General features: G+C 42.4%; 1 protein-coding gene across 1 annotated transcript in view; it reads right to left on the reverse strand.

The window, feature by feature from the left end:
* Positions 1–7,000: 7,000 nt before the first annotated feature.
* Positions 7,001–16,265, reverse strand: part of SMAP2 (small ArfGAP2) — a 48,115-nt gene continuing 38,850 nt past the window's right edge. The window contains exons 5-10 of the mRNA XM_082388875.1: positions 15,466–15,552; positions 14,343–14,424; positions 13,189–13,298; positions 12,216–12,381; positions 11,442–11,758; positions 7,001–8,362 (exon numbers count right to left, since the gene is read on the reverse strand). Of these exons, the coding sequence (XP_082245001.1) occupies positions 8,237–8,362; positions 11,442–11,758; positions 12,216–12,381; positions 13,189–13,298; positions 14,343–14,424; positions 15,466–15,552 (888 nt within the window). The 3' untranslated portion in view covers positions 7,001–8,236. The remainder of the gene's footprint in view (positions 8,363–11,441; positions 11,759–12,215; positions 12,382–13,188; positions 13,299–14,342; positions 14,425–15,465; positions 15,553–16,265) is intronic.

A 16,265-nucleotide genomic window follows, 5' to 3' on the forward strand; every position in this document is an offset into this window, starting at 1 on the left:
CTCTGGTCCCACGGCACCTAGGGTCTCATGATCTGGGATTCATTCCCCACCAAGGCCAGGTGGGGAAATAGTTACTTGCCAAAGAGGGCATAGCTTCGAAAACCATAATTGCCTTCTTGGTGGTTCTTTAATTGGGGCTTATAAGAGTGTACAAACAGTATCCTGATCTGCTACTGATCTACTGAATCATGTGGGCTGAGGGGAGAAATGCCTGTAGCTTGAACAAGAGAAACATTTGTCACTCTGGACTCCACTTGAAGTAGGCAGTTTTTCAGGTCACCTCCAAAATCCGTTGTGTCAACACACCCAACTATGGTATATTTGCTTTACAAATCCAAAGGGACTCATCAAGTGCAGTACTTCTTTTTTAATACAGAGGGTAGCAAATTCAGCAACTTGTTCTTTCTTTTAAAAGGGTCAGCCTGGGGACTTCCCTGGTGGTCGGGTGGTTAAGACTCCACGTTCCCAATGCAGGGGCCACGAGTTTGATCACTGGTCACGGTGTGGGCAAAAAATTAAAAAAATAAAAGAATCAGCCCAACATGCCTCAAATAATTCATTGATGTGGCAGGACTCCTTGTAGATTAGATTACATGATAGATTGCCTATTACTTCCTGCTTAAAACAATAATAATCATTTATTATCTCTCACAGTTCCCATAAGTCAGAAATACAGACAGGGCACAGTGCAGACAGCTTGTCTTTGTGCCATTATGTTGGAAGCCTAGCTGAAAGACTCAAAGGCAAAGAGCTGGAATCATCTGAAGGTTATTTACTGCCACGTAGGCCTGGCCAGGGCTGTTGGCCAGAAACCCACATATGACTTCTCTATGTGGCCTGGGCTTTCTCAAAATCTGTTGCCTTGGTATGAAGGGCAAGAGTCCCGAGACAGAGAGAGAGAGCCAGGAAGAAGCCATATGTATTGCCCTTTTATAACCTAGCCTGAGAAGTCACACAGTGTCATATCTGCTGCATTCTATTGGTTGAGGCAGTTATAAAGGACTATTCGTGTTCAAAGGGAGAGAAAATAGACCCCACCTTTCAATGGAAGAATGCCAGTGTGGGATGGGGTATATGTTGGTGGGAGCCATCTTGGAAAATACAATCTACTGTGGTGAGAGAGCCAAAGCCTCTACCGATTGAACTATTGCATAGATCTAAGAGGCGGCATATTCCTCAGATGGGGTGGTAAACTCATACTGCTGTTCTACCAAGCGAAAGCAAAAAATTCCTTCTGATATTTTTGTTTATCAGGATAAATTCCCTCTCCAAAATTATAATGTTAATAGACATATATCATGTGTCAAACACTATCCTGATTAGATTCAATAAGGAAATAACTTCGGAAAAGCACCTGTAATGAGTATCACCCAGTTTGGAGGTATTAACCTGAAGAAGTTAATGGTAATTTACTGTCATTCTTCCAAACCCATCCATCTTTTGCACCAGCTAGACTGAAGTTAAATGGACATGTGGTCTCTTAAATTCTCCCAGAGATGTAATGCTACTGATTTATTATTTTGATAGGGAAGAGCTCCAGGAGCTTCCTCTTCTCCATTCTTTTCTCAACAGTCCTTACTTCACTGGTCAGCAAGCCAATGTGAGAATTCTTTCAGTTGCTAAGGGCATCTTTTCCAACTAGACACTCAGAAATGGGGAAACTACTACAGGAGGGGTTTAAGGTTCCATTGGGCTTATGGTGAGACTGACTTAGGTCAAAACTCCATCATTACCTGATCTCTATATGCTTCCACTCTGACAAGTGGCCAACATTATGGGTACTCAGGACATAATGATAGCTAACAGCTAGTGTCCAACTGTTGCCAAAGTGTTTGTGTAGTTTCCCTAGTGTATTGACCCAGGTAAAATGGTAATGAGCCCCTTTGGGGAAAGCCGAAAGTAAGATACACATTATACACTTACGGGGCTTTTATAAGCTCCCTCCTCAAGGATACCTGGCCTCACCATTTTTCCATAGGCTCTAGGTCTTTGAACTAGCTCAGGTCTAGCAATAGAATACAGGGCTACATTTTTATCTTGATGACATCTGTCTCCAAACCTGGAGAAATTTTGGCTATACAGATCAAGCAGGGCTTTAGTGAGCTGCTACTTGTCTGGGTCCCTATCCTCAATTAATCACCTCCAGAGATCTTGGTATCCATTCTGATTACCATAAATTGCAGGTGGGCCACTGTTAAAGGCTACTATTGGAAACGTCCCAACTCCACTGAAGATAGGGAGCACACTTTAGCATTCTTGGCCTCTAGAGAACACCTGCTAACTCATGTTTTAAGGACTCTAGTACTTATATAAGAAAGTATGTCTCAAGCCATTGGGTAAAGGGAATGTCTTCAGGGTTCTGCCAGGGACAGGTTGGGAAAAGGGATGACATATTTGGTAATTCATTCCAGAATTCCTTGAGTTTTGGAATCTTTTCTCTACATTATACAAAGGAATTTCTGTCTTCCCAGCTTTTAGGATTGGCCAATATAATGTTTAGCTTTATCTATTTTAAATATGCCCAGATGCTGCATCCAGGACATTAAATCTAAGATCTGCGGTAGGTGCATGCATGCCAATACATACCACCTGACCCTAAATTACATCTTGGTCTTCTTGATCGAACACTCAATATTTTCATATGGATTCCTCATATTTTTGCCAATGACTGTATAAGTCCCTTCCTCCAGGTATTATTTGCTCCTTGATGTGATATGATGTACTCCAGATAAACTATGAGATATTCTTGCCAAAATATTTAATGTGAATCTAGACCTACTTTCTAGTTTCCAGGTAGATGAAAAATGTAGAACTTTCTACGAATTGGCTTCAAAAAGTCAATGTCATGGGGAAAAACGGTAGAGGCATTGTTCCCAATGAAAAGAAATTGAATAGACATAATAACCAAATGCAATGCATAAATTTAAATTGGATCTTGGTTTAAAAAAAAAAGGAACAGAAGACATTCTTGAGATAACTGGCAAAAATTAAAAATGGACAGAATTTTAGGTGGTATTGAATTATTGTTAATCTTCATTGGTATGAAAATGGTATTGTGGTTATATAGAAGAATATATCACTCAGAAAATGCATGCTCAAATATGGCATGAAAATGGTATGGTGGTTATATAGAAGAATATATCACTCTTAGAAGGTGCATGCTCAAATATTTAATGGTGAAGTATCACTATGTCTGCAACATACTTTCAAATGACACAGTGAAAAATGTTTTCAACATTAAGTTTGTGAGATTTCTCTACGTGGGTGTATATAACTCTGGTTTGGCAATTTCCATTGCTGTTTAGTATTCTATTACATAAATATACTACAATTTCTTTACCCATTTTTCTGCTGATGGACATCTGGATTGTCTCTGGTTTGGCAATATTATGCATAATGATGAACATTCTTACGCTTGTCTTTAATGCTCATGTACATGCATTTCTATTTGGTGTATACCTAGGAGTAGAATTACTGAATTATAGGTATATCTAGGTAGCAACATTAGTAGATAATACTAAACCATTTTCCAAAGTAGTTGTATCAATTTACACTCCTACCAGTTGTGTGTTCCCATTGCTCCACATATTTGCCAACACTTGGATTATCTTTTTTCATTTTAGCCATTCTGGTAGGTGTTTAGTGATGTCTCATTGTGGTTTTTATTTGTATTTCCCCAATTACTAATGAGATTGGGCATCTCTTCATATGTTTGTTAGCCATTTTGGCAGCCTCTTGAAGTGCCTAGTCAGGTCTACACTGTCTGTTTTTCCATTAGCTGGCCTGTCTTTTTCTCGTTTTGCAGGTCTTCATATATTCTGAATACAAGTCCTTTATCATGTGTTTCAAATATTTTTGCTTACTCTGTGGTAAGCATTTCTACTCTGTTAATGGAATCTTTTGATAAACAGTTCTTAAATTTAATCTAATCAAAGTATACAGATGGCAAACAAACATTTGAAAAGATATTCAACACTACGTATTAGGTGATTGCAAATTAAAACAGCAGTGGGGTACCACTACACACCTATTAGAATGGCCTAGATCCAAAAACACTGACAACACCAAATGCTAGCAAGGATGTGGAGCAATAGGAACTCTCATTCATCACTGGTAGGAATGCAAAATGGTTCAGCCACTTTGGAAGACACTTGGCAATTTCTTACAAAACTAAATATACTCTTATCATATGATCATGCTCCTTGGTAATAACTCAAATGGATTGGAAATTTATGTCTACACAAAAACCTGCGCACAGATGTTTATAGCAACTTTATTTATAATTACCAAAACTTGGAAGCAACCAAGATGTCCTTCAGTAAGTGAATAGATAAAATAAACTGTGGCACATTCAGGCTCTGAAATACTATTCAGCACTAAAAAGAAATGAGCTAACAAGCCATGAAAAGACAAAAATGCATATTACTAAGTAAAAGAAGTCAATCTGAAAAGGCTACAAACTGTATTCCAGCTCTATGACATTCTGGAAAAGGCAAAACTATGGAGACATTAAAAAAAAAATCATTAGTTTCCAGGAGTTATGTGGGAGCAAGGGATGGATACGCAGAGCACAGAGGGTTTTCAAGACAGTGAAACTATTCTGTATTATACTATAATGGTGAACACATGTCATTGTACTTTTGTCAAAACCCATAGAATATACAACACCAAAATGCACCATAATGTAGATTATGATAATGATCTGTTGGTGTAGGTTCATTGTTTGTAACAAATGTACAGCTCTGGTGCAGGATGTCAAAAGTGGAGGAGGCTAGGTGGGGGACAGGGGTATATGGAAACTCTCTGTACTTTCTGCTCAATTTCGTTGTGAACCTAAAACTGCTCTAAAAAATATAGTCTATTAATTGTTTTAAATAGTTTTACCACAGGACTTTTTGGAGCCATTACTATTTGTTTTCGTTTTGTTTTGTTTTGGTGGTGTCTTTTTTTTTTTTTTTTGCCATGCTGCACAGCTTGCAGAATCTTAGTTCCCCGACCACGGATAGAACCAGGACAACCAGGTGCAGTGACAGCACCGAGTCCTAACCACTGGGCTCCCAGGGAATTCCCTTTTTTTTTTTGGATATTATATTCTAGATGTATCGGTACAAGAAGTGATACAACATGCAGTCTTTCCCAAACTTATTTTAGCGTTTTTGTGCTACACCTGTTAGCACCCCATGTGCCTCATAAGCTGTTCATGAAATGCTCCTCTGAGCGGCTCCAGTCTCCCCACCTCCACTACCATGGCCCTCATTCAGCTCTTGCCCTTTTCTGGTCCCCTAGACCTGGTCTTGTTCTCTCAAACACACTGTTGTCGGCAATGCAAGAGTGAGCCGCCTGAAACTCAGATCTGACCATGTCACTCCACTGCTTACAACGCTTCAGGCTAAACTCCTTCCTAGGGTGAAGGAAGCCCCCCATGATCTGACCCAAACCCACTTGAGTCTCCCCTCTCACCACACCTTGACTCACATCAGACCTTAGAAAGAGAACTGTTTGTGCTTCCTGGAATGTTCTGTGCTCTTGCAGGTTTCTGTCTCTTCCTTCACATGGTACTGTCTGGACGACTCTTCTCCTCACCCCCACCTCACCCACTGGTTAACTCCTCCCTGGCCCCCAGGACTCAGCTCAAACACCTCTGACCTTAGGAAGGCTTCCCTGACCTTCCTAGCTCCCATAAAACATGTAAAAGAGATTCTAAGTCTGTTGCCCCATGATTCTGTAAGTTTCTTGAGAGCAGGGACTACGCCAGATTCATTTTTTTCTTATCTCTTCTTCCCAAATTCTAAAAGCTGATGGGCCCCAAGGCTCAGTCCTCTTCTCCTTATGCTCTCTCCTTAGGTGACTTCATCTGGTCTCATGGCTTTACATACCATCCACACCCTGATGACTCCCAAACCAATACCTCCACCGAACTATCTCCAACACAGATGCCTACCTTTGCTGTCATTTTTTTCCAGATCTCCACACGACTGGCTCCTAATTCAGGTCTCAGTTCCAATGTAACCTCCTTCTGACTGTTCCATCCAAACGGTCCCATACCCACCCTCTCCTCTAAACTTGTCTTACCTTGTATTATTACTACCTGAAATTAAATAATCTATTTACTTGTTTATTGTCCATCTCTCCTACCACAATACCCCATGAGATCAGGGAGTTTTGATTCATTGCTTCATTCCAGAGCCTAAGACAGTGCCTGGCACATTGTAAGCACTTATTAAATATTTGTTGAATGAATGAATACCTAACATAGGCCTGGCACATAATATTTGCTAACATTTGAGTGCAAAGTGCCCTGTGTGCTAAATGCACCACAGGAATTGCTTCATTTTACTTTAAGTATTACCATGAGTCCCATTTTACACTAAGACCCAGGGGCTGAGTAGCTTGCCCAGGTCACAGAGTAAGAAGGGATATGAATACTGGCAGCCTGATCCAGAGCTGACTTTCTTAGCCACTGTGCTGTCCTCTCACTTACACCTGGAAGTATTCAAAAGGTGTACTCAAAGGAAGGGTGGGTGTGGGCTCAGCTTTTTATTGGCATGGGGTTGGGGGGGAGTGCTTCTAGATCTGATGTTCTGGGACTCCAGCAGGTACAGAAATCCAGAGTTCCCTCCCTCACAACTCTAGACACCTCTGGAGAAAGGCCCCCTTTCTGACTGCCTGGGCCTGGGCCTGGCCCCTGGGTATGTTCTGTACAAAGTTTTTTGTTTTTTAATGGAAACACAGTTGATTTACAATGTTGTGCTAATCTCTGCTGTATAGCAAAGTGACTCAGTTATATACATATATACATTCTTTTTTTATATTCTTTTCCATTATGGTTTATCCCAGGAGATTGGATATAGTTCCCTGTGCAGTAGGACCTTGTTGTTTATCCATCCTAAATGTAATAGTTTTTAAAAATACGGAAAGTGAGGGAACTGCCCCTGGAAAGCAGAAAATCTGCGTGGAACTCACCCTCCTCCAGGAGTGACACAGTGAGAGCAAGCGAGCGGTCCTTCCCTGCAATATTTATTAAGGAATTTACACATACACAGGAGAAAGGCAACCAGGAGTTGTGGTTCCCAAAGATGAAATCTTTTAAGCAAAGTTTCCTTGTTTTAATTTTCAAGTGGGGTGAACGATGACTGAGAGGAAAGCTGCCCAGGCACTCTGCCTCATACACCTGGACAGGTGGGGAGACAGAGCAGCCTGGACACACCGGCAGGAGAGAGCGACTGGCAGGGCGGAGAGGGGAAAGGAGGAAGGGAGCTACCAATGAGATTGTACCTTTTTTTAACTAAAGAAAAACTGGCAACAGTTTTAGGCTGTTGATAAATTAACTCCTCTCTGTTGCAAACCTAAAACTAAAAAAACAAAAACAAAAATACCCAGAGCAGATGGGGAGGGAGTGGGAGGTGGAATACTCACACACACACACACACACACACACACACACACACACACACACACACACACACACACACAAGCAGTACACATGTTAAGCTCTGCATTCCCACGGGAGGGGCTGGTCCTCCAGCCACAAAGTCAGATCCTACTGAAGGCAGGATGGAGGCAGGGAAACGGGTGTGCGTTTTTGTGGGGAACCTTCGTAGAGTCTTTGGTACTAATAAAGGCTGGCCGAAGCAGAAAGTCCTGAAGCCTCAGATCCAGAAAGCAATTCAGGGCAAAGTAGAGTCATATTTTTGCTCATCCTCGTAGGAGGGCGTTTGCCTCACGCCAGGGCTAGGGCCAAACTGCTCTAAGACCCAAGGAATATTTAATTTGATTTCATTACTTTCTTCATTCCCATAAATTAGGGGAGCATGATGCCTCTGTTTTCACCCCAAATTTAAACATATGGAAATAGCTTATCAGACCTTTCTGAGTCTGATAGGAGGTTTCACCTGGTGGGAAAGGTGCTCAAAGGTGTGCACATTGATCCTGCAGTCTAAGTGCCTTCTGCCAACAGTTACTAGGGTGCTGGTGCCAGGAGAGGACCAGGGCTGAGGCTGGGGAGGGAGTCAGGAGAGCTGGGGGACAGGCACGACAGAAAACAACAGAGAGGTCCGCGTGTTTGGGACGTGGCTGGGCTGGGCAGAAGGCCAAGTCCCAAGTGATGGATTGAGCAGTTTCTAAACCAAACAGAGAGAGGTAGGAAAGGGGATGGGGGTGGGGGAGCAGTTGGGGAAAGAGGAAACACGGGGAGAGAGGCGCTGAGGAGAGTGGTAGCCATCCAGGTGCGTTGTTTTTATTTCCACATCTGAGGGCTGAGAGTCTGATTTGCTGCCTGTCCGTTCCCGCCGTTCATGGACTGTCCGTAGCTCAGCATGCCGTTGGCGCCACAGAAGTTCATCCCAGCCATCTGCTGGGTCATCTGAAAGGGAGAGGGGAGATTCTCAGACCAGGCTGTGGGCCTGCGGCCAACTAGAGCAACAGGCAGGGAAGGAGTCCTTCCGCCTGCGGGGAGGGGAGAGTGAAACAAAGGGGAGCTCTGTCGGGGTACATAACTGCCCTGAACCCCCTCGGGTCATTCCGAGGATACCAGACCACGAAGATGAAGGACTTTCCAGAAGGGAGATGTTGTCTGAGACTACTGCTCAGGAAGGGGAAGGGGGAATCCTGGAGCGAGTCAACATAAAAGTGGCATGGGAGGTTAGTCTCTGTTTCTTTTCCAATCTCTCATCCTGAAAAGAAGGGGCCTGTTGTGAACTGGCCGTGGCCAACCCTGAGAGTAGAAAGAGAAGCCCCCACGCTGGCGCTCCTGTCTTATCTCCCGCAGAGTCATTACCGACAGTGTCAGGGAAAGCTCTCGAGCAGAGAGAAGAAGAAGAAGAAAAGGAAACTGGACCATTCAGAATGAACAAAGGAAGGCAAAAAAAAAAAAAAAAAAAAGACCAACATGTCTTCAGGTCTTCAGTGTATGAGAAGGGAAATTGCTGGGAGAAAAGAGTCGGTGGCATCAGGCCTGGGTGGGGTTGGGGTCTCTTTATGAATTCAGTTGAAAGCCTGGCCTCTGGCAGTGAACAGAAGAAACTATTTCTCAAAGAAAAATGCCTTAAATTTCCCAAGCCTGGTACATTTTCTGTTTAAGTTCTTTTCCTTTAGGAGAAGGTATAACTATTTTTCTTCCGCCAGCTTTTAAAGAAAATTTCAAATTTACAGAAAGGTTGAAAGAATAGTACAATGAAATCCATATATCGCTCCTTAAATTCACCAATTGTTAACATTTTTGCCTTATTCTCTCTCTGATATATACATATATGTCACCTTTTAAACATTTTGATGGGCACTGAAAATTGCACATATCGTGACATTTCACCCCTTAATAAGTCAGGAATCATCTCATAAGAAAGAAGACTTTCCTAGAACCACATTACAACTAATATGTCCAAGACGTTTAATATTAACACTATATTCTAATATACATTACATTTCAATTTTACATCTCTTTAGTCTCCTTTAATCTAGAAGAGTTCCCCTGCCATTTTTTCCTGACACTGTTTTAAGAGTCCAGGTTGGTTATTTTGCAGAAAATCCTTCAGTTTAGATTTATCTCATGTTTTCTTATGATTGGATCCAAGTTAAATATTTTGGGCAAAAATTCTATGTAAGTGATAATGTGTCCTTCTTAGTATAAGATACCAGGAAGCACATGAAATTAATGTGCCCCACTGTTGATAATTCTATGTTTGATCACTTATCTTAGGTTGTATCCATCATATGTTCTTTCACTGTACTTAATAAGTAATCTGAAGGGTATTTCTTTGAGAATGTGTGAATACCCTGTTCGTTCTACAATTATTAGTTGTCATTCTTCAGCAAAGAAGGCTTTCCCTCCTTCTATCCCACACCCACTTTTTAAAAATATCACTGTGGACTCATGGATTTTTTTTCTTGTCTACAGAGTCTAAAAGTTTACTGGGATATGTTAGAGTTGACCATTCTGAGTCAATTTTTCCAGATACACAGTGGGTTCTTTCAATATTATATTCAAGTCTTTTATTTCTAAGAAATGGTCTTGTATTATAGTTTTAAATATATTAATTCTGTTCCACTATTTTGTCTTTTTCTTTGGGAGTCTCCAAATATATTTATGTTAGGTCTTCTTTGCCTGACTTCTGCATTACTTTCTCTCTGATTCTTATTACGGCTCTCTATATTTAGTTCTCTTCTCTGAGCTGTTTCATGCCTTTCCTCAATGCCAAACATATTTTCAGTTGAATCTATTCTCCTTTGACTAACTTGTAATTCAGTCTATTTCTAAGATAATTGTGTCATTTTCCAATTTGTTTCCTGAGTTCAGTAAACTTTCACTTCACAACTTCCAGTTTTTTGTCCATTTTGGTTCTAAGTTTTTAAATTTCTGATTCAAGCTGTTTTGTCTTATCTGCAAGTGTTTGTTAAAGGACATTTAATTCAGATTGGTGGATTGTGTAACAGTTTTCTTCTACTTCGTGACTGCTTTTGGGGGAGAATTTCCACTTCCTGAAATGTTTTGATTTTCATTTTCTATTTTCTTCTCATAGTAGTTTTGTATGAATGTCATCTGCCACTTTCTGTTTAGTTTTTTTTAGTTTAGTTTAGTAGTTTAGTTTTTTTTAGTGCTCTATTTTTCCGAATCAGCAATAATACAGACAGGTGAGAGGGTCTGGGGAGACTACTAGATTTGTTAGTACAAGAGCGCCCTCTCCTGTTAGTATAGTGAAATGATTATTTGGTGGGAAGGAGAATGGTGGATCTTCTGATTTTGTGATTCTCTTTTCCACTTCTCATTTCTTACTTCCCCTTCACCACCAGGTCTCCAAACAGCACCCCCTCCTTCTAGGTCATCCCCATCTCTCCTAGACACAATGCTTTTCCAAAGCTACCACTCATAAACCTATATATTTCAAGTCCCTTGTTTTTGATTCTCCAAGTAACCAGAGTTCTACTCCACCACGTCTCAGACCTCTTCTCCACATGCCTCTAATCAGGACAGGGCTTTCTCTTTCTAGGGGGTGATTTTATCTATGCTCTATCACCTCTAGCCCCCTGCTCCCTCTCCTCTTTTCACATGGTCTCTCTGTGATGCTGGCTCTGCTGGATTTCGGTGTTTATGTGCCTACTGTCATGTAATTTGAGGTTTGTAGTATTCTATTAGATGCGGTAGTCGTGAGTTATGGGTGCTTTTATTTGCACTCATTGTTTCTCTGTATAGGTCGTTTTGGTGAATGTGTGGAGAGTTTTAGAATTAGGCAGTTACCCTTATTCTACAGGAACCCAAAATGCCTTAGAAAGTCTGAGGTTAGACAGATCTTCTGTTAAAAAAATAAATAAATGAAGCAAACCCGAGAATGTCTCTGGCAATATCTCATTTACACTGCAAGGATTCAAAGGGTAAGGGAGAGACACTAAGTGAGACGGACGTGAGGGAGGCTCAAAACTCCTGTCCTGAGTGAAATGGAGCAGCTCACCTGAGTAAGGTTCCACTGCAGCTGCTGAGCTGGCTGAACCCCGTACACAGTCTGGGGCATAGCTGCCAGGCCTGTCATGTAGCCGGCCTGCTGGGTGGTCATCATTCCGTTTGGCACACCCATCATGGATGCCTGCATGCCACCCATATAGCCTGCAGGCATGGCCATGGGGGCAACCATACCAGAAGCTCCTGGCTGAGCGACCATGCCTACTGGTGGGGGCATCATGCTCCCCATTAGGCTGGTAGGAGGTGTAACCCCAGGGAAGCTGGGGTAGGCTGTGGGATATGCCATCTGAGCAGGAGCCATGAACATTGCTGCCAAGAAAACATACACACAGATCTGTTAAAGAGGAATGCGTACGAGGTGAGTCCAAACTCTCACTGGCTGCTCCTTTCCAGCTAGAATTCCTCAGGATTACTCAACGCAGAATGCTCTTTTACACAGCAAAACGGTTAGACAGAGCCCCTACAAGACTTGCTATGGCTTCCAGCGGGCTGCGGACACAGCCACTTCCCCTTTAGGGTCCAGATCTGGACCCTGAGTCAGACTTCACAGAGCTGTGATGCCAGACCCCACAGAAGTATGGCTCTGAGTTACGTTAATCTCTATCTCCTGATACTTGGTAGCTTCACAAGGAATGTCATGTTCAGGTTTGTTTGGAGAATGATGTCCTGGCCCCCAGAGCAACTGCCCCTGTCACAACAAATGATTCCTGCATGTAAGGCCTCACGTCTCTATCCGGCACATTGCCATGACCCCCATGAACTCTACCTTGGGCAGGCATCTGAGGCGTCTGGGATCCATAGAGTGAAAGGATGGAGTCTTTAGAGAGCTGCTTCTTGCCTGTTTCTTCTGATTTGCTCCCTGGCTCTGGAAACAGGTTTAGGTTTTCGGGAACAGAGCCGGCACTCCCCGCGGTTGGCATGGAACCTACAACCTTAGGGCAAAGAGGGCGGTGGGTGGGGATTGGAATGGTCCTCATGGGGGTCTCTGTAAGGACCTCCTGCATCTCTCTGCCACTTCTAACATTTGCAATAAGAGTTCATGGCTCGAGTTAATAGCTTCCTGACACTTTTACCATACAAATATCTGGAAACACCTGATAGTTAAGCTCTAGTACAATTCTTTGTTCTTTAGCAAAACAATGTGATTTGGTGGAAAACTAACACATAAACAAATAAAAATGACCTACAACTGATGCATCCAGAGAGAAGTGAATTAAGATCCCAGTGCCACCACTTACTAGTTGTGCAACGAGAAGCTAGTCACATTAACTTTTCTGAACTAACATTTCCTCATCTATAAAAGATCCATTTTGCAGGGTTGTGGTGAGTATTTTAAATCATAAATGAAATATACAAAATGAGATACAAAATCACCTAGCACTGTGCCTGTTGTACACAGCAGGTATTCCACAAATGGTAGCCGTTAAAGGTTTCAAGTCTTTCCTACTTACAAACTCTCTGGCAATAACTCAGGCTGAGGAGCTGACCTACAGGATCAGCCTTTACAACCTGACACACCTTCAACAGTAGTCCACTCAAAGGGCCCACTCTTTTTGGGCAGGAGACAACATGGAATGAATAGTAACCTTAGGCTGTAACACAGATGATAGCGTTAAGGGAAGAATCAAGAAAATCAAAGTCCACTTCCACCAAGGAAGCATGACTTGGTTCCATGATTACGTTATCAAAATCACCCTTTCCAGAATGCTCTTTAATCCTGAGGCACCCACAAGACTCACCTTTCTGGAAACTGAAGAAGAGGGAGATGGAACAGAGGCCAAAAGATCTAAATCCTTCTCTAGGGTATTACTGGTCTTACTATTTGCAATGGAGCAGGACACAGGAGCATCTGGAAAGAGAGATCAAAGTTAAAACGTAGCACTGCTCATTAAGCCCATTCCTTCCTTCTATTCTAGACACAAAGCAGCGAAGGCCCACATGCTCCATCAAGAACCCAGAAATCTATGTTCTGGAACCACCCAGCTTGGATGGGGCATCTCATAAGAGGCCTCACCCCACATGCCCCAGAACAGTCTGGAGAAGCCTGTAGCCCAGCTTTCAGGCAAAGGACAGCAGAAACCCAGGCTTGAAGGCTACGTTAGCACCACCGCAAGGGGGCTGGCTGGCTCCTTTCGGGCTATTTGAGGGGCAAAGCTGTGTAGGATTCATTTTCAGAGGGAAATGAAAAGTATAGACATTAGAAGCCGAAGTAGCCAATAACCTAAATCAGCAGGAATGGACTGAAACAAAGTATAGCCATCAGTACTGTGAAAGGTAAGAATAGGCTCTATTTCTGAAAGGGGTAAAACCACTAGTTCAGGGTTTCAAAAGTTTGGAGGAAAATCATGATCACAAGGTAATGGGCCGTCTCAGAAACAGGATGCACCTGGAAAATGAGAGGGATGGGGGCAGGGCTCACAGGTGCTGGTTTAGTGACACTTGCTAACGTTTAATGAATGCTTAGTTTGTGCTGGGCAAGGAGTTAAGAGTTTTAGAGGCATTATCTCATTTAATCCTTCCAACATCATCTTTGAAGTAGACTCATATCATCCTCACTATGTAGGTTAGGAAAGTAATGTTTAGAGGTTAAGTGAGCTACCCAAGGTCACATAGATAGTAGGTGGCAGAGTTGGGACTTTGGCTTCAATGGCCATGCGCCACCACTACTGTACTTAACCACTACTCTATCACTGTACATTTTTCACAGTACGGTGAAAAATGAAACACCTCTTAGAACAACTGCTCAGATGTAAAACAACAGGAAGAACACGAGGGAACAATCTTAGTGATGAAGCCACCAACTGAAGAGTCCCATCTCTACCTATCTTCCCAGGATCACAGAGAATTCATCAGAATTTGTATGATTATGGGAGTGGAAAAGTCTAACTCTTACCGAGGCCCAACAAATCCATGACAGGTGCTGTGGATTTCGGAGAACTTTTCCGAGGTAGCTGTAGATCTTCTTTTTTCTGTGGCTAAGGTGAAAATACGTTACAGAAAGAAATAAGCAGGTGTTTTTGAACCTTCTATTCTCCTCTCTGCTGTAAAGCCACAGGGGTTCTTGTGGCTTGGCTGCTGTTATTCAGAGAGTTACCAAAGAAACACAACTCAGGAAGCGTCGTGTGAAAAAATCAAGTCAGGAGGCACAGTGCAGAAATCAAACCTAAAGTGAAAAACAAAGCTGTCATCTGTGCTTATCTGGCTTTCTGAAGAGACAGATCTTTCTGAAACCAAGACAACCACAGATCAGGGTATCCAACAGGAGCAGCAGTTTCTGGTCCCAGGAAAAGCCAAGAATAAAGGCAGGTGTCCTATGGTACAAGAGCCAACACATCTCCCAGTGATTAGAAAACCTTTAATACCAAAAAGGAGCTCAGTTAAAGGTTACCTAATTCACTCTGCCAGTATCACTAAGGAATGTGTTCTGCAGACAGTGCAATTCAGAATGATGATAGAAGACTCTTCCTTAAGCAAATAGTAAAAAGTCCTCTTTCCCGAGAATCTAAACTCCTATAGTGGAGCATCTACTACCACTGCCACAATATGTCCTATGGGAAAAGAAAGGTGTCTACTTCCATATGACAGAGCAAGAATACAAGAAGGGATGGTTTAGAATGGATGAGGATAGCCTGGCTTCTGGACTGTTCTTAACCACAACAGGAGAATGAGGTAAAGAAGGTCTAAGGAGAGAAGGACTAATGTAGCATCTGCTCAGAAGGTGTCACAGAGCCTTGGCATTCTGCCCTGAAACGTGCCTCTTGCTCAGATGGGACAGATGCAGTTCCTAAGTTCCCACCTGGACCCCAAAAGAAGTGTTACAGAGCAGATCAGGCAGCAACAAGGCAATGAGAAAGCAGCAGAAATGTCAGCGGGTGATCTAACCTAAACGTGGCCCCCCTTTAGCCCCAGGTGCAATGGTGAGATACTCTATCAACACTACCCCACCCGTCCCCTCCACATGTGAACACGCCATGTGAACAAGGCCATCCACACAGTACACATACTTCCCCACTTACCATTTTAACTTTCTCAAAAACAACAGGTTCCATTTTTTTCTCCGGAGCTGGTTCGCTCCCTCTTTTCCACTTGTCATCTTTTTCTTTCTATGATGATTTAACAAAACAAGACAAAGAACAGGCCCCATGGTGACTAACAGTTCAACAAATTATAACCTCAAATGGCCCAAAAGGACACAAATATCCCTACTGAATCTGATGTAGGAGTCTGACAAACTCGGGGTTTCTTGGTGTGGGGCATGAGCGTTGGCTTCTTCCACCCTGGCCTCAAGGCTGCAACAGGCATCTTTCAGATTTCTTAAGCACCTCCCTCCTTGTTCTGCCTAACACACTTATGACCGCTAGTGTGCAGACTGGGTTATCTACAGGGGTTAAACCATTTCACCGGTTTGCTGCCCCTTTTTGACCCTAGTTTAACTTGCTCATCTTGGCACAGGGGTGAAAACTGTTCATCTTACTCGGCATACAGCCTTTGTGATTTTCTAACTTCCATCAAAAGTTCTCTCCCTCTTCATCTCCTTTTTTAAAAATAAGAAAATAAACCAAGCTTAAAGATTAGAAAAACAAAAACCAAGAAAATAAGGCAAAAATGAGTAAAAGGATTCAAGTATCCCTTTTAGGGTGTCCTGAATGCATCACCTGTATAAAACCAAAAAGCACATCAAAACCAGAATATTAGAAAGTCTTTCTCAGTTTTTGTTACTTTCAGAGGCAGTTTCATAATACTTGCAGAGATTATACTGTTACTGGTCACATTTTTATCATCAAAAGAAATCTAAATGCATAACAGAGCCACAAAG

This window comes from Balaenoptera borealis (assembly GCF_965194805.1).
Source record: "Balaenoptera borealis genome assembly, chromosome: 1".
Taxonomy (NCBI): Eukaryota; Metazoa; Chordata; class Mammalia; order Artiodactyla; family Balaenopteridae; genus Balaenoptera; species Balaenoptera borealis.